This window comes from Morone saxatilis, unplaced genomic scaffold (genome assembly GCF_004916995.1).
Source record: "Morone saxatilis isolate NCDOM2014 unplaced genomic scaffold, NCSU_SB_2.0 Contig12, whole genome shotgun sequence".
Lineage (NCBI taxonomy): Eukaryota > Metazoa > Chordata > Actinopteri > Moronidae > Morone > Morone saxatilis.
In genome coordinates this window covers 11,008,699-11,035,346 of record NW_023339674.1, presented here as the reverse complement: position 1 = coordinate 11,035,346, position 26,648 = coordinate 11,008,699, and the positions used below count along the sequence as shown (strand labels likewise).

The window sequence follows — 26,648 nt, the reverse complement described above, 5'->3', positions numbered from 1 at the left end:
ACACAGCAGAGCCCGAATCCCCAGAGAGGAAAAAAAAAATCTAAACGGGAAAAAACACAGCCAGCAGGCAACAGGATGCACATGGCCCTGAGAAGGATGGCTGGTTGGATCCAGGAAATGGAGAGAGAAGGAGAGGAAGGAGAGATTTTGGATCACAGCTGTGTTCGGATTGAAAAAATCCTGTTTTGAAGCACGGAGACACGTTTTGTTGTTCTTTCCCCAGATCATAAAGAGGCGGAAGAGCAGTTTGCCACAGCAACGGTTAAGTGCGGTTGTGGTGGTGACAGCTATGCAATCAGCATTTCAGCTATCACCAGTCCTCATTCTGTTTTCATGCCTGAGAGACCTTGAGAGTGTGATTCAAAGTTTCTCCTTGTCAGTAAATTCTTTTTTATGTCCACATCTCATCTTTTGAGGACACAGTATCTTTGTGATTTCTCAGATCATATCATTTCAGAGAAAACCAAACTTTCTTTTGATGCATTCATCAAAAGCTCTAATCTTTATAGAACATTGTTTCCACACAAGCCAGTCCATAAAAGTGATATATCAACATAAGTTTACAAGCCGTCATACTCATATGAACTCCTTTGTCACACAATGGCTGTAAAAGGCAGTGGAGCTGGAAAAAAACAACAACCTGTGTTTGTTCTGTGACAGCTCATTAATAACAAAACCTCTTGCTGTTGTCCACATACCAGGAAGTCCACTGTATGGGTTGAATAATATTACGAATAGTTTAGCTAATCATTGTGGCTCTATTAGTTATTTATATTGTCCATAGAGGCCAACATGACAAGCCAAGGGTTTATATTAACTTAAGAAATGTTCAATTCCACTTCCTCATGTTTCCATTGTGCAAATATAAAGACACTCAAATTTTGACAGTGCCTTGTTTTTTATAATTCCTATTGTATTATTTGTTTTAATGATGTGTTCCTGTTTTGTCCATTTAAACTGTAAAACAGATATTCTGATTTGAGGTTGCTTGGTCACTTGATATGTTATAAATATCATCGGCATGTTGGTTTTAATACTTTTCATTGATTAAATATATGTAAATAGCATTGATTTATGAAAAGAAAAAAAAAAGTGACGAACTATGGAGAAACAAGGTTTCAGCGACAATATATTATCCCTTTACTTAAATCTATATTTATCAAGTTGTGGCCACTAGAGGGTATAAAATGAGCATCACCATATCCCTGCTTAAAACGTTTTTATGGCAAACAATTAGCATCCATTTCACGTTTCTGACTACCTCGTGAGTCAGTCATCAAGGATTTACGCTCCATTTGTACTTTGTTTTGGTCTCTACTTTTTGTCTGTTGTGTACAGTGCAGTGGGTTCGGAGGATATTTTTTTGGAAATAGGTGAGTGGTTTGAAACGTGTGAGACCTAACCATACAGCAAATGTGCCAAAAAAAAAGACCTAAAAGAGGCTAAAAAAATAAAATAAAATGCACAGAGCAGCTGTAGTGAGGTGTTAATGTAATTATGTCTGAATATCAAAAACATTGATTACTACTAGAGTAATAATTAGGGATGACGAATTAAATAGTGCTATGCTGTGTGGAATACAACAACAAAGTTACAATGGCGTATTGTGGTGTATTGTTATTTAGTAAACAAAGAAGCCTTTTATTACCTATTATCTGTTGTGTAGTAGTTAAAGTTGTAGCAACAAGAAACAATAGGAGTAGAAACAGAGGTGATAGAGTTAGGTTGTGGTAGTCGGAGGGAGAGAAATAAGCAGCAAAGTGTTTTTTTTATTAATACAAGGTAATATCTTCTTTTCAACTATGTTACATAAGTGGGGATTAGACATTAACAAAAATGTTTTTTTCTGGTTCTTCAAAAGGTTTTCCTTCAGCTCCGGCACATTGTAAAAAAGAAGAATGTTCCCATGTTGGTAATCCCTTTTGTGTAAAGTTGTTGATTGATTCTTTTGTGAAGAGCAAGGTAAGTAGTGGAAAGAATCTCAGCACTTTTACTTACGTATGAAACCTTTGATACTTGAATACATATTATTTTTATTTCACCTGTTTTAAGCAGCTGACTGAGGCAGGAAACACCACCACATACAGTACAGTACACTATGGAGAATAGGGATTTGCAATTAAATTAGAACTCACTAAGGAAATGGAAGTCATGTCCACAGTACTTATTTATTTTTTATTTTTTTACTGAATTTGGGAGTTTTAATGGCCTACGGATGATTTAAATCAGAATTCTTAAATTCCTTTTGGTTTTAGGCCAAAAGCACAAAGTGAATAACAGTTCTTCTCCATAATTACCTGTATATTCCTGGCATTGTGGGGAAAGCTCAGGGGGAAGTAGATTAAAGACTACAGAACACATATTTTAACAGTTAAATAAATATTGAAAATGTAAAATATAACTAATGCCTGTAAAACAACACTTGTCTGGTTATTTTACCCTTCAGACTAAAGTGAAATAGAGGAAACAAAAAAAAAAAAATATTGACCTAATCTGAGGGGCTATGTTAACCTATGACTAAGTATCATGCGTGTGGGATAAGTGTGTGTACCATAGGTGTGTAGCTTAGACTTTTGTCTGTTCATTCATCATCCACGTCCTGTGGTCTATGTGGTACGTGGCCGCGACCGTGCCTTTAAAAAGCGAATCTGAGTGAGGGAGAGAGAGAGAGAGCGCGCAGTCCTCCGCAGCGCACATCTGCACCGCCAGGCAAAGAAACAGTCCGCTCGCTTCTCACAGCGCTACTGGCTGCGGGACTGCTTCCATGAAAAGGATTATTACAACGTTTGTTTCCAGAAGCCGATGAGATATAAACTCCCAGACATCCCACTTTTCTGGGCTCAGTAATCGGCTTTTTGTTTTTTATGGGTTTAGTCTCCAAGCAACCGTCACAGATCGACTGAAAGCATAAGAGAAAATGTAAGTGGCATCTTCCTCAAATATGTCATTATTCTAAAGATTAATCTTTTTTTTTTTTTACACGATGCTTATTTGAGCTTGTCCTCTCGCCTGAATCACCCGCCCGTCAGTCGCACAATTTCTTTCTTCTTAAAACTGCTGAAGTCATCAAAATCAACATTTAACATCAGAAAATGCAAATGTGCTTCTTGGAATTTAGTGATCAATGTCTCATCCCACTTGTTTTAGCAAAAGAGCAAGGAGTACATACTAGGATTCAGTTTGCTAATAATTTCAAGGTGATTCTGTGCTTGTAGGTTTTAATAGTAGGAGGGGGGTAAAAAATAAAAAAGTGTAAAGTGCTGTTTGCTGTTTCAAGGTGTGACTCGAGACAACTCACAAGTGAGTTTCTATTACCAATAAGTGTAACTGTCAAAGATTTAAATGCTGAATTTCGTTAAGATGGCCTTTGATTCTAATTTTATTAGTGGTGTGTTGGCTGGTTGTAGAATTGGATAGGATTTACCTTGTTTGTTGTTATCGAGGGGAAAACTCTCCTTCAGAGACAAAGGGGCCCACATGGGAGTGTCTCTGGGGTCGTGAATGGATGTAACGAGCCCTGGCATGACAGTGGGTTACTTCACTTTTCAAGTAGTGCATTCCACATGTTACTCCAGAGGTGACATTGATTAAATAAAAAGTGACAAGTGATGCTTGATCTGTGTTAAAATGGAAGGGCATCTCTGCTACATGTGATTTGTGTTAGAGCAAATAAAATAATGGTACACCGCAACACACAGGGAGAAAATATTTTAGATTGTCACTGGCTTTTTATGTAGATAGTTGTATGGCGCGTATGCAAAAATGGGTCTAGTTACAGAGAAAGCCGACAGCGATCATAGTATAATGACAACCAACCCTTCAGGCTATTCTTTGCGTTGCTGGGTATACATAAAACAGCATATACAGGTCTGGAGATGGTGTTAGCATGTGGGAACTTATTATGGTGACAATCTGCCCTTCTTTTCTTTGCAGGCAAAAAGAGCAAGTAATCTACTGTTAGTAATGTGAACATGGTTTAATCTAAACCATGCATGTTTGCCTGAAAAATCTATAAAAAGGTATCTGAGTGAGATTTCCCTATCTCTGACTGACATCTGTGATCTTTCTCTTCACCCAGGATGAACAACAGAGATCGCTGCAGGGTGTACAAGAGGGTGAGTGTCATGTTTTTCCTGGCTGTCGTGGCGCTGACTGTCGTCCAGAGGGGGAGCATCAATATGGGGACTCCCTTCGAACTCGAGAGGCAGGCACGCATGGATGCCTCTGCGGGAGTGGAGCCTGGAGCCGCTTTGGAAGAGAAGAGTGGCTCTTACATGGGGTTAAAAGGCTTCTGGAAGTCGAGCAAAAAACAGCCAGCGCCTGAAGTTAAGGCCACAACGCAGAAGCCAAGAATCACAGAGGACAGCAGCCCTAAAACGTGGGATGTAACCAGCTCTAACTGTACTGCCAACCTCAACCTCTCAAGTCAGGACTGGTTCAGGGGCCTGGAGCAAAATTTCAAGCAGTTCATGCTTTTTCGACACTGCCGTTACTTCCCGATGCTCTTCAACCACCCAGAGAAGTGCGCTGGGGACATATATTTGCTCATGGTTATAAAATCTGTGGCCACCCAGCACGATCGCAGGGAGGTCATCCGAAAAACCTGGGGCAAAGAGCAGGTGGTTGATGGCAAGAGGATTAAGACCCTCTTCCTTCTTGGTAAACCTTCCAATGAGGCAGAGAGAGCGAACCATCAGAAGCTAGTGGAGTACGAGGACTACATCTACGGCGACATCCTCCAGTGGGACTTCCATGATAGCTTCTTCAACCTCACGCTTAAGGAGACTCACTTCCTCAAGTGGTTCCACACTTACTGCCCCAGCGTACGCTACGTCTTCAAGGGGGACGATGATGTGTTTGTCAGCGTGGAGAATATCTTTGAGTTTCTAGAAAGCAGCAAGCACACAAAGAACCTGTTTGTGGGGGATGTGATCTTCAAGGCTAAGCCCATTCGTAAAAAAGAAAACAAATACTACATCCCCCAGGTTCTGTATAATAAGACACACTACCCTCCATATGCAGGTGGAGGGGGTTTTCTGATGGATGGGACCCTGGCAAGGAGGCTTCACTGGGTAGCAGACACCCTGGAGCTCTACCCCATCGATGATGTCTTCTTGGGCATGTGTCTGGAGGTGCTTCAGGTCACTCCTGTAAAACACAACGCCTTTAAGACGTTTGGCTTGGTGAAAAATAAAAACAGTAAATTGAACAGAGAACCCTGTTTCTTTAAGAGCATGATTGTGGTGCACAAGCTGCTTCCGTCGGACCTCATGCACATGTGGAATCTGGTCAACAGTGACCTGGTCTGCTCACAAAAAGTGGAGATCCTATAGCTTGATGGGAACACCAGGTAAGGACAGCACCAAAAGAGCTGAGCTACACCTCGGTGGATACAAGTATGACTCATGAAAGTCAAAAGGCAAATTTCCCTCTTTGTGGAGAGCGGCCATGGACAATTTTTGAATTTACTGTTTCTGTGCAGTCATGCAATTTCAATTTTTGGAGGAGCTTCCTCAAAAGTCAAGTAAATTATACAGAGTTTTTAAAGGTTGACCTAGAATCGTGTATTTATATAGGCTTTGAAGGACTAACACTGTCAGCACGCAGATTCTGAGACAACAACCAAAGTTGAGTTGCTGCATCAATGGGCACACTAAGGAGGACAGTTATTTCCCCTGCCTTCCACCTTGTGGCCGAACCTGTATTTGTTTTTCCTTATGGTTAGATAAGTTTTTCATGGGCCAAGTATCCAGAAGCCTTGTGTCAGTGAGTTGGCACCAAATCAACAATGATAGCTAACCCATTAATGTGAATACACCTAAAAAAATTAAGTTAAGTTAAAATCTGTTGGGAGGGCAAGTGATAAAACCATGAATATGTTGAATTTGCAGTAACATATCGCGCTTTCAGATAGGTCAGATGGAAATAATGTTTGCTGTAGTTTATTCTTGAAAAATAATGGGCAGTTACTATTAGTGTGTGCTCTGGAAACTTGGGTTCGAAAAGCCATTGCACACGCTGCACAACCTGTAGTTATGCAAGCCTTTTGGGGTTTGCAGTAAGTGTTACACATTGCCGCCAGTATGGCATGCTGCAGTGGCTTCAAATAGTTTCAGTTAAGAGACAGAAACAACTCTCTCTACCTCATTGATTTGGTATAAAAAGAAAAACTCCTAATGTTCATCATTGGTCAGCTTTTCTACTGTAAGTGTAACCATGAAACCATTATCTTGATATGCAGTACACGTTCCTAAAGTAAGATTTTAATCACACTTAGAGGTCCTTGCACTCATTTTTTCTGGAATGTGACTGACTTGATCTGGACGTCTACTACTCTTATACTACTGGAAACTTTAAAACAAAATTTCTAAACTTGTTACTTGTATGCTGTTTGTGGATTTGAATGTGCTGATATACTTGACATGGATTTGGTAGAGGGTTTACAATGACACTGTGAACTAAAACTATTGCTGGTACGAGTATCTGACATATTAATTTAATCATCCCCCAATGAAAAGGGGCAAATGTGGGGTTCTTCTATTTAATTTAAAATATCAGATGAGGATATTAATGGAATGTTCAATGATTATAAAGACGAATGTTGTGGGTGTAGCGGGTGGTGATTATGTCTAGGTGATGTAAATATATGTAAAAATCAAAATGTACATAAAATGTCCTTTGTAAATAAACACCTTGACAATACGGTTGTCTTTGAAAATCTGTCCTAGCTTAGTTGTTTTTGTGTTTGGCCTTATCAGCATCGAACATCCATGTGAAAATCCATATCAGGTCACTGGGAAAAAAAGTGTCCATTGTTGACATGTGGGTATCAGTTAAACAACTAAACAGTGAAGAAAACATATGTGCTCAAAACAGCTGTGAAAGTGATAATGGTGTACTCAAAAAACAATCCAGTAAGTGTTTATTTTATTAATGTTGAGCAACTTAACCCATGAGTGTGTCCAGTATTCTCTGTCTTCCTCTGAGAAGATGTCAAAGGACCGTCGCTTTGATAATTCATATGTTAATGTAAGAGACAGAACGTCCATTTTGGTAGAAGAAAAAATCTCAAACTGAAGACAGAACTTTCTTCAATAATATTTTGTTATTTGGCATGGGAAACATTCCCACGGTCTATTTTGTATTCGTTTTCAAAAAAGTAATGCACATGCTGCTTACTTGGTGTCACATTTCACACTGTTTATGTTGACATGGACATTAAGTGTCCATGCCAAATATGGTGTCTTTTTTCACCAAGCAGGACTGCTGAAACCGTGAACAGTGAAGATTTTGTTTAGAGCTTTAAGTTGGCCCAAAAAGACAAAGAGGGCATCACAAAACAAAACAAATACCTTCCTGTTGTTCTTCACAATCTCTTTGAGGACAAAGGCAAAAAAAAAAGCCATAGGGACACTGGATCTTCTCTATATTGTGTTTCATGAGGGGCACACTTGCCAATACAGAAGCATAGCTTAAGAGGGTTTATCTCTTTCAACTTACCTCTTTGTGAAACACAATGTAGTGATATGGAGTCAAAGTTATCAAGAAAATGAGCTGAATTATCTCTTTTATCAGTGTGGTATATTCACTATGACCTTACACTGAACCTATCGTTTACTGTCTGTGATTTAGTTTCCATTGAGGTTTAACATTGCAGAGACTGTTTTAACAAAACACAATAAGGGTTAAGAGGCAATAGTGAGCAACTTAAAGGTGTTCTATTAACATCTGTAAATTTCCTCTGTTGTTTACTGGCAACAAGAGGGTATGAAATGCAGAGGGGCGTCAAGTAAGTTATTGGTGCAAGTGAATTCTACAGCTCAATGTTCAAAGAAACACAAGCGACAAAAGAATGTTTCTGTGTGAAAAGGTACCAAATTTTTGTTTCGTTTTAGAATCCGGTGGGCCCCTCATCGCAACCACAGATAAAATGCCTATGACTACAACTCTCGCTTACTGATAGGACACACAAGCAGTAGTTCCATGGGATAATTCAAATATCTTTCTTGTCTTTTAACATGGTGTCGCGCCAATAAATGTCCGTGAGAGAATGAATACTTTGGTTTATGACCAAATACCTGCAAAAAAAATTATGATAATTAGAAAATGTTGGCATGTTAACTAACTATGCTGGAAATAATGGTTAACTTTATGGCGCCCCAAACATCGGCACGTTAGCATTGTCAATGTGAGCATGTTAGTGAAAAAAGACAGTAACCATAAAGTTGAACCATCGATAGATAGAGATTGATATCTGATTCAGTCTTATAAACCTTAACTGAATTATTTAAAATAAACAAAACCACAGGAAACAAATACAGTTATTTGAACAGCAAAGGTATTTCTTTAGAGATATGGCTGTAAAAGGACTCTCAGTCAAATCGTTTTGAGATCTGTGTGCATTAAAAAAAAATTAAATTCACTTTTGTACTTTATTATGAACTTCCTGTACTTTGAGCAGTTCCTGAGGAAGTGCATGCACGAGGTGCAATTAGTGGTTAGTAAGTGTGAATTATGTGTGAGACAGAGCGGTTTAAAATAAGTGTCTCAAGCCCTTCCTCAGAGCTCAGACTGGAACTGCAAGTAAAGAGGAACCTGAAACCCAAATACGTGCCGGGGAAGGGGGGTCGCATTAAAAGTCAAGAGACACAATTGTTAATCTGACGAGTAACAGGTAAATTCTGAATCTTTCCCGGCCGAAGTGACTGAAAAAACACTGATTCTGTTGCAGGAAGGATTGACTCATCAACCACCAACCAAAATGTGCACAATCACGAGTAAGTGATGATGTTTGACTGTAAGTGAGTATAGATACAGCTTCCCAACCTGCCTTGCAGACGAGAGGCTGCTTATTTGTTGACACTAATTAGAGGAAGCTTTTGATGTCAGCATGGTCAATGGGTCAGCTGGAAGGGCCTGCAAGCTTTCACACCAGCCCTCTATTTTCTTCAAAGGCCTCTGGAGAACCATCATTGGCATGGGCTGAAGATGGGAATGTTGTTGCTTGGGCTTAAATTAAAAAGAACATTCCTCAACCTACAGACAGCCTTTCAGGCATCGCACGACATCTCATACAGCGTGCAATACCAGTTGACTTTTGTCGTGTACTGAGACAAATTACAACAAATGGCTGCCTGAAGGATAGAAAAAAAAACAATAGAAAAAGTACACAGATATGTAAAAAAAAAAATTAACATTGTCCCTTTGCGGTCATTTGAAAAAATCTGGACTGATTAACTAAATAATCACCATAAACATGAGTATAGAAATGTGTGTGATACAGACAAATACTAAGGTTGTGTCCAATACAGTATAACGCTAGAAAACAAACTTAAATTCGCCCTACTGCAAAGTGAAAGAAATGGTTTGACATTTTGGGAAGTATATCTTTTCACTTTCTTGCAGAAAGTGAACTGAGAAGATCAATACTACACATATAATAAATAAATATAACATAAAGCCACAGCAGCAGGTGGTTAGCTTAGCTTAGCACAAAGTAGAGATGGGAATTCCTTTTTTTTTGTTAGCCAGATAATTTGGCTCAGTTCAGCAATAAGAGCTCGTTCTTTCAACTCCACGCCTCTTCATTTAGTACCACTTCTGGTTCTTACAATTTAGCCAATATTATGCCCTATGTGTCTACATATGTCACTTAAATTCTTCAATGTAATTACCAACCCATATAATTAACAGAAAACTGTAATTTTACATTATGCTTGGTATAAAAACCTTAAATAATGTAAAAACATGTGTGTATTGAACATAATATTTTTATTAAACTGTGTTTTTTATGTTGGAAACTGGCATGACATAGAAGTCTTAACATGCAGGAGTCTTAATGTTATTACCAAAGTGAAATGTTTCTGGATCACATTCAACAAACACATTAGAGGTTCATGCTATTATCCTGTCTTGTATTCTTTTTTTTTTTTTTAAGTAAGAAAAAAGAAATTTTAGACAGGAGCCGCTACCATCGGTCACGACACATCACTAGAACAAAGACTGGAAATGGGGAAACAGCTAGCCTCGCTCTGTCTGAAGATTATGAAATCCATCTACTTGCACATCTTTACAACATTTACTAATTTACTAACAGACTCCATGTTATTCCACTATATATATTTTTTTGCAAACATCGGCATTTGGTCCCCATCTAAATTTATGATACTGAAAATGAATCTTTGTACAAGGGTGTACCGGCAGCAATAAAGATTTACACATGCATGGTTCTAGGGCAGTGAAGAAAGCAAGCACAGTATGTTCTCTATTACACACATGCAGGAAATGTAAAGGAGCTGAATTCTTATTTGTATGCCCACTCAATGACAGTACAGACTCCCCATGTCACACTGGAAAAGAGGCCAAGGCAATGCGACTTCATAGTACATCTGTGCTATAGGACACCATGTACTTGACAAAGATCCTTTGTGAAGAGGACTCCGAGCAGTATACTCCTGTTTAAAGAGGGCCCTATTTAGACCAGCCACTAAAAAAATGAGCTAAAGTATCGGTCTCTGTCCTCTCTCCTCTTCACAATGCCCCATTGACTCAGCATCATGCTTTATCAAATCTGCTTCATGCTTGAGGTCTGGCAGTTATTAGTAAAAATCTAGTCTGTAAAATCTCACCTCCCTGATCAGATTCCCTCCCCCTGCTACCTCCATTATGAATAAAACTCATACATACAGAGCTATGCAGCTTGCTGCAACTTTTATTGTATATTACTGGTTGCATTTGATCAACTGCATAGTGAAGCTCATGTTAACACTCTACTGTATCTTTGCGGATGACTGTGTTGATAAAGGAGAATACAACAGGAAAGCACTCAAAGGTGAACTCCGAGATCAAAAAGAAAGCGCACGGGACATTCTAGACGGCTGACATAACGCCACAGAGAAAAGCTAGCATGACCTCTGTCACCGTTCGAGGCGGGGGGCAACAAATCTCTAAATGGAGGTATTCAGTGGTGCCATCATCAGGGCCTCCCGCCCAGGCACCTTCAGGAACAAAGATCCCTGTTCAGCTATCAGGGCCTCGGGATGACAGCATACTGCTGTCCCGTCTGGTAGTGTCACTGAGAGAGAGACCTGCCCAGCAGCACAGGGTCACTGTTAATCGAGTCCAGTTTCCAGAGTACATTGTGTAATAGTTTATTTCACCTACTCGCGCACGCATAATTACTGTTTGTTTAGCTTTGTTGTTCTTGTTATTGACAGTGTAAGTATCAGTGTTGGACTAGTTACTCAAAAAAAGTAATTTATTACTTATTACTCCCTGCCAAGAGTAATTAGACTAGATTTGTTCTATTACTTTTCTACTACTCCCCACAAAGTTGTCCCCTCTCCCTTAGATTCAGACATACTTAAAATCCAGTTTTGTTTGCTAAATTTAAAGTGATAGGAATATTTTCAGCTGCTGAATGTAAAGCCTTTCCATCTTCCAGGCTAGTTTCCTACACTATTAAAAAACTGAATTTCCTTTGTTTTGGGGAGGGCTGTTTATTAGTAATTAGTTACACTACTAGTTACTAGTGAGTAATATTACTAGTAATGCCTTGCTGCCCCACAAGGTCTGAGAGAATCACTTGCATGCTTGGTGATTTGAGTCCCACAATTTGGAGGGGCCCTAAAGCGGAACCATCGCTGTCATCTAGTTTCCCTGCTACTTGTGGGATTTAAATATGCAAAGCTCCACAGACCAATCTGCATTTGTAAGGCTGTCCGTTCAATACCACAGTTCTGTAAATAGCCTGAATAAGACTGCAGATATGTCGGTTTTAAATTGTAATTTCAGAATAACATTCAAGCCTTCATAGATGTCACATTCGTCGGTCAATCTAAAGTCCATCAATGCCCAATTTAGCATCACTTGCATATAAGTATACTCAGTATGCACAGCGCCCCATCAACAGAACACTGGCCATTGTCTAAGGTGTTGCTACACTCAAAGTGCTTCCCAAACGGGACTGCCACCTGGTGGAGAAAAGGAGTTATCATCCATTAACTATTTTCAGCTGACCTAACAGTGATGCAGCATTTTTTTTATTTGTAAGAAAGGCTACATATGGTTACATTTGTGTGGTCACAAATCATTACTGGCAGACTTATAGAAAGCCTATTTCAAATAATCAGTCAATTCCTTTTTTATGTCAGCTGGGTTGGACAATATTATAGACACTTATACAATGCAATACCAGCCTCCATAATTATCATAGCTGAAACAACTATCAACAGATTTGTTGTTTAGACATTAGATGCCACTAGCTGCATTCAATAAAGTAGCTCAGTCATTGTTCAGTTGCCAAGTACGGTTACTCATGCTCTGCATTCCATGATATTGAGGGACCCTGCTGATACTTCAATGCAGAATTCAATGGCGCAATAAGAACAGACATTTAAAAATCACCACCTACAAGATTTTATTTAATCACGTGAAAATCTTGAGATTCTCAGATGGGAAAAAATTAGTCAATGCACTACAAATATTTTTATGTTACATACATAAGAGGTATTTCATCCTCTGACTCAGACACTGACTGTGCCCCACCAAAACAACATGACAGAACATCTTTGCCATATTTCTTAACACCCAACTCTAGAGCACTGACTCAAATCTTCTATCAAAATATGCTTTGCACATTACAGTAAAACTTGGCACCTAAAGCAAACTAAACAACAAAATAAAAACAAAAACAAAGACCATATGGATACAGGTGTAATTTTTTTTTTTTACAAAAGGTAAAATAAAATCATACAAACTGTTTAAATTTACACAATGTATCTGACAAAGACGAGCGTATTTTTCACAGCAAACTTGTTTGCCAGACCCATTCCATTTTACTCCTTCAGAAAAGCAAGTAAGCTAATGAGGGCAAGAGGTGCAGGTTTGCATTAGGGACATTCAGTACTAACACGTAGCACTTGAGCTGAGAAGGTCAAAAGTACCAGTCTGGCACAGAGGGGTCGGGAAGGTTTGAGGGGTCTAAATAAAGGGCTAAAATGCCCATTAACAGTTAAATATATATCAATGACGCTTTCTGGAATGTCCAAAAGCTCTGAAAAGTGATGAAACCAGAGTCCATTCGAAAAGTAAAATAGACTAAGGATTTAGTCATCAAACTTGATTTTCTTCCCCTGGGGTTTAGCTCCAAATCCACCGCCACCTCTTCCACCTAGAATGAGAAAGGAAAGGAAACAGTTTACCGGCCAGAATCATTACAACTGAAGGACTTAAGTATGATCCAGCCTGAACCAAAAATAAAAAAATAAATCTAATCACAACCCCACATCAGCTCCATAACTTTGTCATTCGGCTTATGAAAACCATGAAACCTCAGGACAGTACTGCCTTTCCCTTCATTTCAACATTCCCCCCCTCTAAGCAAACAGTAAATAATTTCCTCTTACCTCCAAAACCGCCACGTCCGCGTCCACCTCCACGAGGGCCTCCCCTTCCTCCTCCTCCTCTGCCGCCACCACCACGACCGCCGAAGCCTCCAAAGCCTCCGAAACCGCCGCGGCCTCCTCTGCCGCCACCACGGCCTCCAAATCCACCGCCAAATCCACCACCACCTCGACCGCCGCGGAAGCCGCCTTCACCCTTGGGCTTGGCGTAGTCCAGGGTCACCTTGCTGCCATCGATCTCGCCGTCATCCATGGCCTCCTTGGCTGCCTTGCAGTCGTCCTCATTGTCAAAGTCCACAAAGCCAAAACTGCAGGGGGAAGGAAGAAGAAAACTTCACTAAAAAGGCAAGTGGAAGCTCACTAAATGTTAAGATGAAATAATGTGATTGGTTTAAATAATCGGATCAAATTTGAACATTTATTTTATACCTAAACTGATGTTCTCAAGTACCAATCAACCATATTGTGTTGATTTTGTATCACATCAGACATGGGCAACTGCTACTGAGGTAGCTGCCTGTTAAACTGCGAGTTTGCTCTACTTCTCATGGGAATCCGTACACTGTCACTGCTGGACAGAGCGGCACTCATGAGAAGAGTGAACAGCCCGAGGAACTATTTACAACTCTACAAACTTACCCTTTTGATGACCCTGTGTCTCGGTCTGTGACTATCCTGGCTGCTACGGCGCCCTCAAACGAATCCCTCAGGGTCTGATCTGTCGTGTCCTCGGAGAGACCCTTGACAAAGAGGGTTTTTGTTGGACCTGGTGGCAGAGAGAAGTCATTAAAACTGTGGCTTTTATGACTGCAATGAAAATGTGGACTAACACAAATACTCCAAGCTAAAACTTCTTCACAGACCAGAACAGGACTTGACTATCCTGCAGTCATCACAGAGTTTCAGGATGGGTCAAGCTTTCATCATAGCTGGCCCTGCATGCACCTTCAAGTCCAACCTGGGATAATATTCAAAGTTTGAAAACCTACCTGAGTTTCCTCTGCCTCCGTCTCTCCCGCCACTGTTCTGGCTGTACTCCAGTCGGATCGACCGGCCTTCAATGTCTGTGTTGTTGAGGTTTTCCAGGGCGTCCTTGGCATCCTCGGTGCTCTCAAACTCTACAAAAGCAAAACTAAAGAAAGACGTACAACATTAGGAAAGGGTAACCTCAAACCAAGTCTTGTTTAACACAACAGGTGTTCCAATCTCTTAATATTTTGGCAAGTGCATTCTCAATTAAACATTTCTACCTGTTGCACAGCAGACATAGGCAACACCCATATGAGGGTAGGGTCAGTCTGTTCTAACTGTGCATTGGCTCTGCTTCTCGTGCGAATCCATAATAATCACGAGTAAGATTAAGAGGAGCTCATGAGAAGGTGTAGCAGTTTGAGATTTGACCCGTTTTAAGGATGGAAATTCACAGCCCATTGAAAGCTAGAAGACCCTCCTGAACCCATCAATGCAGTTTTAATATGCCACACAGATTACTTACCCTTTAGGTCTGCCATCTCTCTGTGGAATCCTTATAGAGACAGCCTTCTCAAATGTGGATTGTAGGACTTCCTCTGTGGCACTGAAGGCCAGATTATTCACTACCAGGGTTTTACTGGCTGCACCGGCCACTACATGGAGAGAGGGAACAAAGGATACTGGTGAGATGAATATGAAGACAAGCTTTTATATTCTACCATCTTGATCTGCTATAATCACTGGGTAATTAACGAACGCACACAAGCAACAGCTTTACTTAAGTCTCAGTTTAAATACCAACGCTAGCTTCGTAACCGTACAAGATGTTTAAAGCGTTTACCTGCCACCTTGCCCCCCTTCTGGCTCTTTTCTCCAACAAAGTCAACCATGATGGACCTCCCCTGTACGTCAGCTCCCTGGGCCTCCTCCAGCATCTTCTCTGCTTCGGCCTCAGTTTTGAACTCGATGTAGGCAATGCTGTCACAGGAGAAAAGAGATTACTTGTCTGGAACATGAGTGTTATATTACCAACTAAACTGCTGGTCAGCTTTACATGAATGGCAAGTTTTAGCACTTTGAGATGAAAATCAGATACACTGCATGGTACAAAGTAGTTGGTTGCTTAGAATATTGTGACGAACACTGGTGGACAACCAACATCCGTCCTCTATAGCCTATACATTAGTAAGTTTCCCACACTGTCTAGGATTCTCATCCAAGATTAGTTGGAAGGACTCGTTTGGAACTTTTGTGTTACTTGTATATTCTACCAAGCAGTGTCATCTGTTTAAGAGAATAACCTAACAATTACTTTGTCTCTATTAAGCTCTGGTTTGTTCTTACCCTCTGTTTGAACCGTTCTGGCCTGGAGGTAACCTGACATCTACAGCATCTTCAAAGACTTCCTTCAGGTCATCAGCAGTTGCGGAGAAGGGAAGGTTTTTTACAAACAGTGTGCGTGCATCCCTCTCTGTGGGACAAATGTCAAAGTCAGTTTGGTTGTTGGTTCACTTCTTTTCAATCTTTTTTTTTTTTTACTTTAGCAACTTTCCCATGACATACACAGGCACATGTGCAGAAAATTAAAAAAAAGCATGAATGTAACAGCGATTGAGGATAGAACCGGCAGACCATCAAATACACACCGGTACCGAAGACATAGCGCTGCATTTACTGTTCCTCCGTACATTACACACATGAGTACTAAACAACCACATGCATGCCAAGAAATGGAGGTTGTGTGGCAATTTAAAGTTAGAATGCAAAAATTTAAGGAGACTGTCTGCACCCCTCTCTCTGTGGGACAAATGTCAATGTCAGTATGGGTATCTTACCTTTCTTGCCCTCCTGTGAGCTGTCCTTGCTTCGGGCCCTGTCCAACTTAATCTCCTGGCCCATGACCTTCTTGCCATTAAGTTCCAGTGCCTTCTGCATGTCGTCCTCAGATGCAAATTCCACATAGCCAAATTTCCTGTTGAGGCAAGCCGTGCAAAAACCGTTACACATTCCTGCTTCAGACAGGAAAAAACGCTCCAACATCATGACATGCCAGGGTTTGAAAAAAAAATGTCTTTGGTTGCCTGTACAGATTCATTTCACCATTTTGGGGGGGATTCATTGTAAAGTGCAATATAAAAAATGACCACCATCAAGAGAATTAAAATTGTAACAGATAAATAAACTTAAACAATTTTTGACAGCTTGCAGTGAACACTAGATTGTTATCACTGCAGATGTTGACCTAATTAAACAGGTCAGTCAATGTCTACATTATTTTGTCACTGTATTTAAGAGTTGTAGTCTAGAGTTGTAGCACTGGCATTTTATCTGTACTCGTTTAAGTTATGCTTTTGTTGTGGCACTGAAAAATAGAGATAAAGCAGGATTTGGGCACCATTTTCATCATTTAAAAAATAAAATGTATCACTTACTTGGATCCACCTAACCGGACATCGGTGACCTCAAGTTCGTTCTTGGTGAAGAATTTTCTCAGGGATTCTTTGATTTCTTCAAAGTCTTTGTTGGAGTTCAAGTTTCCAACAAATAGACAAAACCCTGATGAATGGGAGAGAAAATGTCCACTGAGTTTCATGTATTGTTATTGTATCTAACCCATGAATTATGCCGCAAAGGTTCAGAATAAAAAAGGTGACATCACACATCAGTATTAAGTCCCTTGTTGATCATCATAATAAATATTCTGAAGTTTGACGTATAGGCAGGTGCATTTATTCCTACCTTCGCCTTCTGACTTCGCCTTCTTGGCAGGAGGTGTGTCCTTCTTGCCCTCTGCCTTCCTCTTTGCAGGAGTCACTGGGGCATCTGTAGAGACAAGAGGATTGCATTATATTAAAAATTCACAGACACTGATTCTGCCAAGACAGAGAAAGGTCTGGAAAATGCAGATCGTTTTAAACTGTACTAAAGGGTTAGCATAAATAATGTTTCAGTCATCACTATTTCATTTGATTAAACACTGAATTGTTTGTCTAAAATATGTGCACTGGTTGTACTTTTGGAATTTGTCTCCTTTCCACATGTCGTGTACCATGTAATTTGTCCTGTTTGTCCTATGGTGTATATTTGCCATTTTTTGTTGAGCCAGTCAAGCAACAGTATGGGAACCGTGATACTCCGAGGCGGATGAAGCAGAAACCTTAATGTCTGGTTACTCTGCCTTCATTGGGTCTTCTCTATCAATATGGCAATTCTTTAAGTTCAGCCATGTTTTGAACGTTTTCACCCGTGGTGATATTAAAATAATTTATAATGTAAATAAATATTTTAAAGTGCCTTTACACAGATTGGAAATCTATTTCAAGACTGAGCAGTCTATTAAAACTAAGTAATAAATTAGATTGATTTAGAATATTTTGGCTAGTGATCATTCAATTTCTCCGTCACCAAACTCACCATCTTCCTCATCGTCGTCATCGTCTTCGTCGTCATCGTCGTCGTCCTCCTCCTCCGACTCTTCCTTGGCCTTCACCATGCCTGCTTTCTTCGCCTTTGCGGCTGCTGGAGCAGGGGTGGTGTCCATCTCCTCTTCAGAGTCTGAAGAGCCACAAACAATGTTAGTCATTCCAATTGTGACCAAAATCAAACCATGACCCCCTGCCATTAACCTGCATCAGATCTGTATGTAAGGTGACATCATACAAAATCAGTATTAAGTCCCTTGTTGATCATCATACTGCAAGACTGTAGCTAAAGTCAGCGACTCTATACTGACTTACTATCACCAACATTGAAAAACAAGACAAGTAATCAAAAAAGTCGCAGTCTAACCATCTTCATCGTCGTCATCGTCGGACTCCTCTTTGGCAGCTTTGGCCTTTGCAGCTTGTTTAGCTGGAGCAGCCTTCTTGGGAGGTGGGGCCTCTTCTTCTGACTCCTCATCTTCATCATCAGAGGACTCCTTTGCAGGTTGAGCTTTCACTGCAGGCTTGGCAGCAGGCTTTGCTGCTTTCTTGGGTGGTGGGGCCTCTTCTTCTGACTCTTCTAGACAATAAACATGAAAACAGTGAATTTCAACAAAAAAAGTGCATGATAATTCATTTGGAAGAAATCTGCAGAGGCAGAAGCTAAAAATCATGAATGTAACAGCGATTGAGGATAGAACCGGCAGACCATCAAATACACACCGGTACCGAAGACATAGCGCTGCATTTACTGTTCCTCCGTACATTACACACACCGGTACTAAACAACCACATGTATGCCAAGAAATGGAGGGGATTATGCAGTCATTTTTCAAAAAATAAAATAAGCAGCTCTATATAAAAAAATGAACATTATCATGCAAAATTAAGTTTTTCTGCAGTCTGCAATGCTGTTTTTCTTACCATCATCATCGTCGTCATCATCATCTGACTCCTCAGCCTTCTTTGCAGGGGCTGCCTTGGGTTTAGCCGGTGCTGCTTTTGCAGGGGTCTTTTTTGGTGGTGGGGCCTCCTCCTCAGACTCCTCCTCTGTAGGTTGAAGACCATACCAAATTATATTATACCCAATTGGAATATGACAACAAAAAAAAATCAACAGTAGTGGTGAGTGGATGTATTGATATGTTATTCAACCTTACTTCCTGGTTAGCGGTAAAATCTACAGTATTAACTGCAGATTTTACAGTATAACAGGATTTATGATGTTGCATTTTAAGTGGTATAACGTGTCACAGAATTCACCTTTTGTGCATTCATCATGTCTGACTAATGCCTAATCCATTTTATACATCAGGATCAGCATGTCACTATTCCCCATACATTTGGATTGTACACCCAAACGGATTTACTCTTAAAACATTTTAATGTTTTTTTTTTCCAGTTGCTACAGACTGGAAAACAGCTATCTTATCACAGGCGATGGATGCAATTAAGTGACCCGTATACAAACTGCTTTCAGGAAAGAACAATATTGTCAAAAGCTCCAGAATAGATACTAAATGGACCTTGTGGTGAGATGTTAATCACGTGTATCAAATGAAATTGCCTACCAGAATCGTCGTCGTCATCCTCACTTTCTGCTTTTTTGGCAGGAGTGCCATTTTTAACGGCTGGGGCGGCTTTGGCGGCTTTGGCTGGAGCGGCTTTCTTCACTGCTTTAGGTGGAGGTGCCTGCAATGCAAAGACAGAACACGGTTAAAAATCTGCATTTGGTTTGCTTTAAATGTGCGGGAATACCCCGCAACGGATAAGACTGAAACTCAAATATACCGTACCTCTTCTTCCTCATCGCTGCTTTCCTCTTCACTAGATTCCTCCTCCACTTCTTTGGGGGGTGGAGGGGCTTTTTTCTTCTGAGTTGCCTGCTTGTTTGCTGCCTGTGAAAAGAGATAAAATACAACAATGTAATTGACTCGCACTAGTCAAAGCACAGGACGCACAATTCAAATCCAGTTGTGTGGTACTCCAAACAGGCAGGCTGCTTCAGCATCTCTGCTCACATTGGGATCCCCAACCTCAGAGTAAAAAACACCCGAAATTCAAAGGAAATTGACGTTTTAATCATTTTGCCGATTTACGTAAGTCAAACACGAGACACGCTGCTGATAACCGTCTGTATGGGCGGTAATCAGGTTACTCGGTTTGGGTTTTTCACCTCGTGTGTCACTCCGAGCAGGCGCACAACCCACGTGGAGCTCAGGAGGTCGGGCTGTTAGCATGTCGGCTAATCCTGCCATTAGCAGACAAACCTTTAAACGCATGGTGAACACATTGTTACAGTCGGCTGCGGAAAACGGAGCAATAAGCTATGCTACAAGCAGTCGGCTAAATTTTAAAACCAGGAAACACCGTGAACCGTAACCAACATCGCCGTTGTGGTAACATCTCGACGGAAATAAGCGTCAGCGCTTCATTCGTACTGCCGCGCTAATGCTAACAATTAACCCAACCACACGTTCACTAGCACGGTGCATACATCTCAGGCCTTCTACGAAATGTTGCAGTTATTCGGTAAACCTGCGTGACATTCAGTTTAGTTGATGTTTTATTTAATGTGTCTTTAAACTCCAGGCTTAATACGAGAACGCGCATGAATGCCATCTTGAATAGTGTGTTAGCGTTAGCAGGCCAGAAAACCCAGCAGCAAGGCACAAACATGGCCGATCACAACGGAGAGGAAACATTTTGTATTAAGTGCAATTCTACCATCGTGGTTTTTTTTTCCTCGACCAAGCACACTCTTACAGACCCCGTTAATTTAATCAACAAAGAGCATTAGTTACGGTACACGGGTAGACATTTCCTCCGCTGCCAGTCTCCTTTTTCTCTCCGTACGCAGCAACTTCCACGCAAAAAGGCCGCATGCGTAAACACAGCTTTTCTATCACAATAGCACAAAGCCTAAACAGTCAAATAGGCGTCACACTCGGTCTTACCTTTGCTAACTTCACCATGTTGCTGTTGTGTGTTTCAACGAAACACAAAGAACTGGACGTTTGGAAACAAGTAACGAAAGAGCTAAATGAACACACGTGGCTCAGCCTACTCGGTGGGACATTGGGCAGGAAAGACAGATATGTAGAAGACGCGCTCGTTACTCTCTTGCTCTGCGCGTTCACGTCGACCCGCCCACATGACTGTTTCCACCAATCACAAGTTAGAACATTTCCATCGTGCCCGCGCCTCGCCTACATAGGCAGGGGATGTGTGTGAAATGTAGTACACCACGGACACAAGCGAGTTTTGTTAACAGTACTTATAAATAAATAATTAAATAAATACATAAAATTAATAAATAAAATTAATAAATAGTCAAGCGTTGGTGTCAAAGTTTTTATGAAATAATGTTTTGCTTCTGAAGACTTCTGAAGTATGCTGAACTTAACACTAAAAAACTAAAGTTATTTCCTCATGGTAGTCATACACCTTTAATGTTTAGAGAAGTATAATTTGTTGAGAATTTCATAATTTCGTTATTTCATAAATCATTTCATTTATTTCATGCCCACTCAGCACAAAGTGTCCCTATGCCCCATGCAGCTGTTTATATGACCCACGTGGTTTGAGCCAGTTGCCATCGCTCATCCACCACGTGTAGCGCACCACGCGGATCACAACTCTACCAAGTGTAGTAACGTAACGACATTACTCAAGTACTTTACACAATTTAAGGCACTCATTTACTTTAATACTTCCATTTAATGCTGCTGTATACTTCTTCTCCACTACATTTAAGAGCGCTATTTGTCATAAATTACCAGTTACTTTACAGATCAGATTTTACATATCATCATAAAAATATGATAGGCTCCATAGGTTATATTGAACTAGGCCTACTTAACAATAAAGTTGGTAAAATAGTTCCACCTCAACCACATACAAAATTAAAATCTTCTTTATCATGAATACATCAGTAACAGAGATTATAGCTATCAGAACATAACAATGTCTGTTCATATGCACTTTTGGTAGTTTAAGTAGGCTACATTTTACTAATAATACATGTATTTTGAAAATTCAAGTGCAGAAATTTTAATTTGGTAAGATCTTAATATAGTATTCCATCATTGATAACAATTGATAACACATATTGGACAGCCACTGCAGCAGCAAGAATATTGTAGCAGTTGACAAAACAATCTCCCCATATGGTCCATCTTTCTCAGCGGATGCAGTTAACTGCCCATTTATCAAGGAACTGAACAAATTTCCATTTTAACACTTTGACTTTAAGGACTTGTCACCAAGTATTAGCTGTTCTGGCACTGGTTCTGTGTGTGTTCACAATCAAAATCAGAATCACTTTTATTGGTCAGGTATGTGGACACATACAAGGCATCCCGGTTTTACGTTGCTCTCGATGTATGAACTCAGGCTAAGCTTAAATAAACAGGACAACAAGCTCAGTGGACAATAGTGCAAAGGATGCTGAAATAAATATTTATGTGCAGGTTTCAGTATATACACACAGCATAGGTAGATGTATTTGAATTGTATGTATTGATTGTATTTATGTTTTAAAAAAGAAACGGAATTTAAACAATGGAAAATAAATAATAAATCGTTTACAGGTGCAGTAGATGTTAGTACCATGCTACCATGGTTATTGTACAGAGATTGTTCCTGACACTGTGTGCCTGGAGTTAACTGTTTGTCAGAGTGATGGCCTGTGTGTAGAAAGTGTTCCTGTTCCTGTTTGTTTTGGTGTGCAGTGCTCTGTAGCGCCTACCAGAGGGGAGAAGTTGGAACAGGTTGTGAGATGATGCTCCTGCCACTTCAATCATCAATTCAATTCAATTAATTCAATGTCAATTCAATTTTGTTTTTGCGCCAATTCATAACAGAAGTTATCTCAGGACACTTTCAAAATAGAAGATGTCCATAACCGAACTCCTTATAACATTTACAAGACCCAACAGTACCACCCATGAGCAAGCACTTGGCACGGGGCAAGGAAAATGCCTTTAAGGAGGCAGAAACCTAGGACAGACCCTTCCCGGCTCTAGTGGTGTCATCTGCCTTGACCAGTTGGGGGAGGGGGGTAAAGAGAGAAAAGAGAGAGAGAGAGAGAGAGAGAGAGAGAGTTTCCTGACTCTGGACAAGTAAAGGTCCTGAATGAATGGCAGGTTGGCACCAGTGATCAGCGACTGATTTCTGCAGTCCTGACCGCTGAAGTTTTTCCTTGCCGCCATCGCCAAGTGCTTGCTCATGGTGGGAACTGTTCGGTCTAGACCTGCTCTATTTTGAAAAGTGTCCTGAGATAACTTCTGTTATGATTTGGCGCTATACAAATAAAATAAAAATTGAATTGAATTGAATTGACTGTCAATTCCGTTGTAGTCGGTTCCTGTCCTGTTTTACACACATATATGTATACCGGTATATGAAAGTGTGTGTGTTTGTGTGTGTCTGTGTGCGTAAGGTAAGCAGGCCTAAGTATTTCATCAAAGACTCAACTGATTCCCAGGGGACACCAACAGCACATTTGAGTAATTAACCCTCAACACCACACAGAGGCAGCATTGCTCACTTATATCACAGAGCACTGGGTAGAGAAAACTGTTCTGTATGAACCAGCCTTACCTCTCATTTATTATACATATTACTCACAGTGAAAAAAGCCTATATTATTTAATTAGTGATTGTGGTTTATTAGCTTCATTCATTGGTTTTCAACTGAAAAGGCATGTCAACTTTTTGCATTCAATTGTAGGGGGGAAATCACCTGTAACATTGTCTTTTTAATAGTAGATTGTGAACTCCAGGTCTACAAAACACTTAACAAAGATCACATGTCACTGATCCTGATGATGTCTTTTGAACTTAAAATATTACAAAAACTGTCATATACCTTTCTGGCAAAGTACATCATAGTTGTCACTTGTCAGCCCCTTTATCTCAGATTGTTCTAGACCTTGTCATTCCCCAGTCACAGTGACAATGATGACAATAAGATTAGTTTTTTTTTTTGGTTTGGTTGTACATTATGTTTTAACTATGGCCCATATTAGATTCCAGTGTAAACAGGTCCTGAAGTGACCCACATGACGAATGTTGAATCTAGAGTGACGTAAAAGTCACATGAATTCCGAAATGACTGTTCACACAGGTCACTTTGCAAAAAAAATCAGACCTGTATCTGATTTGGACCACAAAGTGGCTCAAATCATAACTGACAAACAACAAATCATGTGATTTGCGCTGTTCACACTCTCATGAAGGGGTTTTCCTTTATCATAGGGAAATGCTCATTTGTTTATGAGAATCCACCCAAAACAGACCAGAGTAAGATTTAAACTTGGATGTAAATTGTTGCTAAAAGCATACAGTGGTAAATCTTTGGTAATGTTTCTTAAAATGTCCATATTTCTGGAAGTGTTTGCATCATTACTAATGGATTTAAATACTAAAAACTCCCGTCTGCTCTTATGAGTCACTGACTGCAGTATAGTTCTACAAATTCTCAACAGAGCCAACTTGTCACAGCTGGCACATGAGGTGGACAAAATAATAGGAACACATAATACACCAACGTCCAAAGTAAACAACAAGAGTAAAGATACTTTAGAGCATGTTCATTCTCTTTCCTGGACTTGCATATAGATACTGGGCTATTTTTACAAGAAGGAATATCTGTAGTTCTTTGAGTTAACAAGTAAATAATAGCTTCACATACAAGTTACCATCATACAGACACCAAAATATCTACAAATCTGTGTAAGGCATGTTTTATACAACAATTAAACCCCAAATGTTTCAAACACATACTTCTGAATAATCTAGAGCAGGGTACTTCTGTGTTTTTTATGGCCAAGGACTCCTTATCTGATAGAGAGACAGAGCAAGGTCCCATATATTGTATACAATTGTGTGGACCCCCTTTCAAAAACCCAGTATCTTAAGCATTAAAAAAAGGCAGTGACAGAAAGATAATCTGGGTTAAATATGTTTGTTTATAAAGTGATTTGTGATATTAAAACCCTAAATATAGGTACAAATGCTCTGGTAATGCCAAAAAGGGCTCAAATTTAGTACAAATTACAGCCATCCATTGTGGTATCAATGGGTGACACACTCAGTTTCATCGTTCAGTTTAATGATTGGTATTTGAATTGTCATCTTGAATATGGGAACATTATGAGGAAACTGTGTTTGAGCCAGGGAGAATTGAAATGTTTCACATATTCACCATATACCTTGACTGTTATGTAACCATACAGAGCAATAGTCAGACTAGCTCCAGTGAGGATTTTTGTGCTCTCACACATTTATCTTTTTATATTGGCCTTTGATGCAGTTTAAATGAATGACACTCCTGCCACAAATATCAGTTTAACAGAGCTCACAACATGGAGCAGCTATCCTGCTCAATGCATTCACCCCTGCTCGTGGCTTATGAGACGTTTTTTTATCCATGTGGTTGTGGTTGGTTCATCTTTTTGTGACCAGTGTTCCTGCAATTTAGACATCAACTATGTGAGGTATTATTTTTAACAGTATTATTTTTGCATTAAAAATGGTTTGTATGACTGCAAAGCCCTCTGAGGCAAATTGTGATTTTGGGCTGTATATAAGTAAAATCTGACTTGAGTTGGCTTGCTATCTATCAGTGACTCCTTTACAAGAGAGACACATTCATTTTAATTCATAATAAATTGCATTTTGTGTGTAAAAACTTGTGTATAAAATGTCACTGCTGTAATAATACCACACAGGGGACAACATGACTAGATCATTGACATCCATTGAGTCACTTGACTTTTACAAATGTAATATTTTTTCATAAATTGGTAAATAATGGAGTCCATCCGTGTGTGTGTGTGTGTGTTTGTGTGTGTATGCCCAACAGGTCTTTCTTTCCCTCAACTCTATGCTGCCCTCTAGTGTTTGAGTATATTGGTGCAAATCATCGTCACTTGGTTGAGCACTTTTTTTGCATTCTGTAACTATCATGTTAAAGTAGATTTGAAAAGCTTTTCAAAATGGTTTGGAGCTTACCACAGACACATTTACTAGTGTGTAGACTTTGTAACCTGGACTTGCTGTACTCATTTGAATTTGTAGATCTACAGGTGACTACAGTAACTTACACTTATCATGAAGGGTGGTCGGTAAAATAAATTTGAATACCAAGTTTTGATCTTTTTCTTGGGAAGAAAAAGCAGATCTTCCTCTGCAGTCTTCTCCCTTCCGGGTGATTATACCATGAAACTGTGGAACAGCTTGTCTTAGTTGCTTCAGCTTGCTAATTCATTATCACGTTTTCCTCATAAACACACTTTTATAGACTTGCCTTTATATGTTTCCATCTTATATTCTCAGGTTGGTTGTTTGTTTCTTTTAATATCTCACATATTTATGTCCTTTTCTGTAAACTCTGTAGACTTTATGCCTTTGACTTTGGAAACTCTGCTTTTAGATTTGTGCCGCATAAATAAAAATAGGTGTTTTTATTAACCTTAATCATAAAACTTAAAGCGTTGGAAGTAAAAAGTAAAAACTAACTGGAACAAAACTTGAAACTTTCTGCTTTAAGAATCTCTTCATCTCCGACAACATATTTATTCTTCATATTTCAATCGTTGCTAATACTCTGGACTGCACAAACATCATGAACATGTCTGCTTTGGAGGATTTAGCCCACTTTTGTGATGTGAATTTGTGATGATGATCATGGTATTAAATCTTATTCTGTTGCTCTCAGTCTAGGTCATTCTAGGTGTGAATATAAAATGTAATGGTACAATGCCATGTTTCCATTTTCTGTATTGTATGTTATCTGAACTTCATATATGAAATGTAGGATACTTTTCTCTTAGCTCCTGACATG

At 39.8% G+C, this 26,648-nt stretch overlaps 2 protein-coding genes and 4 non-coding genes across 7 annotated transcripts; 1 reads left to right on the top strand and 5 right to left on the bottom strand.

The window, feature by feature from the left end:
* The first annotated feature begins 2,660 nt into the window (after positions 1-2,660).
* b3gnt7 (UDP-GlcNAc:betaGal beta-1,3-N-acetylglucosaminyltransferase 7) lies at positions 2,661-6,684 on the top strand. The gene is made up of 2 exons (XM_035652697.1): positions 2,661-2,919; positions 4,079-6,684. Coding segments are annotated over exons 1-2 (1,257 nt in total). The 5' UTR covers positions 2,661-2,917; the 3' UTR covers positions 5,334-6,684.
* Positions 6,685-12,393: 5,709 nt separating this feature from the next.
* Positions 12,394-20,911, bottom strand: ncl (nucleolin). Of its 2 annotated transcripts, none has more exons than XM_035653309.1 (16): positions 20,755-20,911; positions 19,594-19,695; positions 19,369-19,489; positions 18,722-18,847; positions 18,165-18,377; positions 17,790-17,930; positions 17,115-17,198; positions 16,808-16,931; positions 16,211-16,347; positions 15,720-15,846; positions 15,217-15,353; positions 14,899-15,028; positions 14,393-14,535; positions 14,043-14,169; positions 13,407-13,711; positions 12,394-13,171 (listed from the first exon to the last, which is right to left on the bottom strand). In XM_035653309.1, exons 1-16 carry the CDS (start codon positions 20,770-20,772, stop codon positions 13,107-13,109), a joined length of 2,100 nt encoding a protein of 699 aa, XP_035509202.1. In that variant the 5' UTR covers positions 20,773-20,911; the 3' UTR covers positions 12,394-13,106. The 2 variants fall into 2 exon arrangements, with proteins under 2 accessions (XP_035509202.1, XP_035509203.1); XM_035653310.1 differs by having other exon boundaries at positions 18,165-18,374.
* On the bottom strand, positions 13,876-14,002 carry LOC118322477. The gene has a single exon (XR_004796454.1). It is a non-coding gene; the product is annotated as a small nucleolar RNA SNORA75 (small nucleolar RNA).
* Positions 14,652-14,784, bottom strand: LOC118322470. Its single transcript, XR_004796447.1, has one exon. It is a non-coding gene; the product is annotated as a small nucleolar RNA SNORA75 (small nucleolar RNA).
* LOC118322480 lies at positions 15,973-16,112 on the bottom strand. The gene has a single exon (XR_004796457.1). It is a non-coding gene; the product is annotated as a small nucleolar RNA SNORA57 (small nucleolar RNA).
* Positions 18,472-18,611, bottom strand: LOC118322479. Its single transcript, XR_004796456.1, has one exon. It is a non-coding gene; the product is annotated as a small nucleolar RNA SNORA57 (small nucleolar RNA).
* Positions 20,912-26,648: the final 5,737 nt, after the last annotated feature.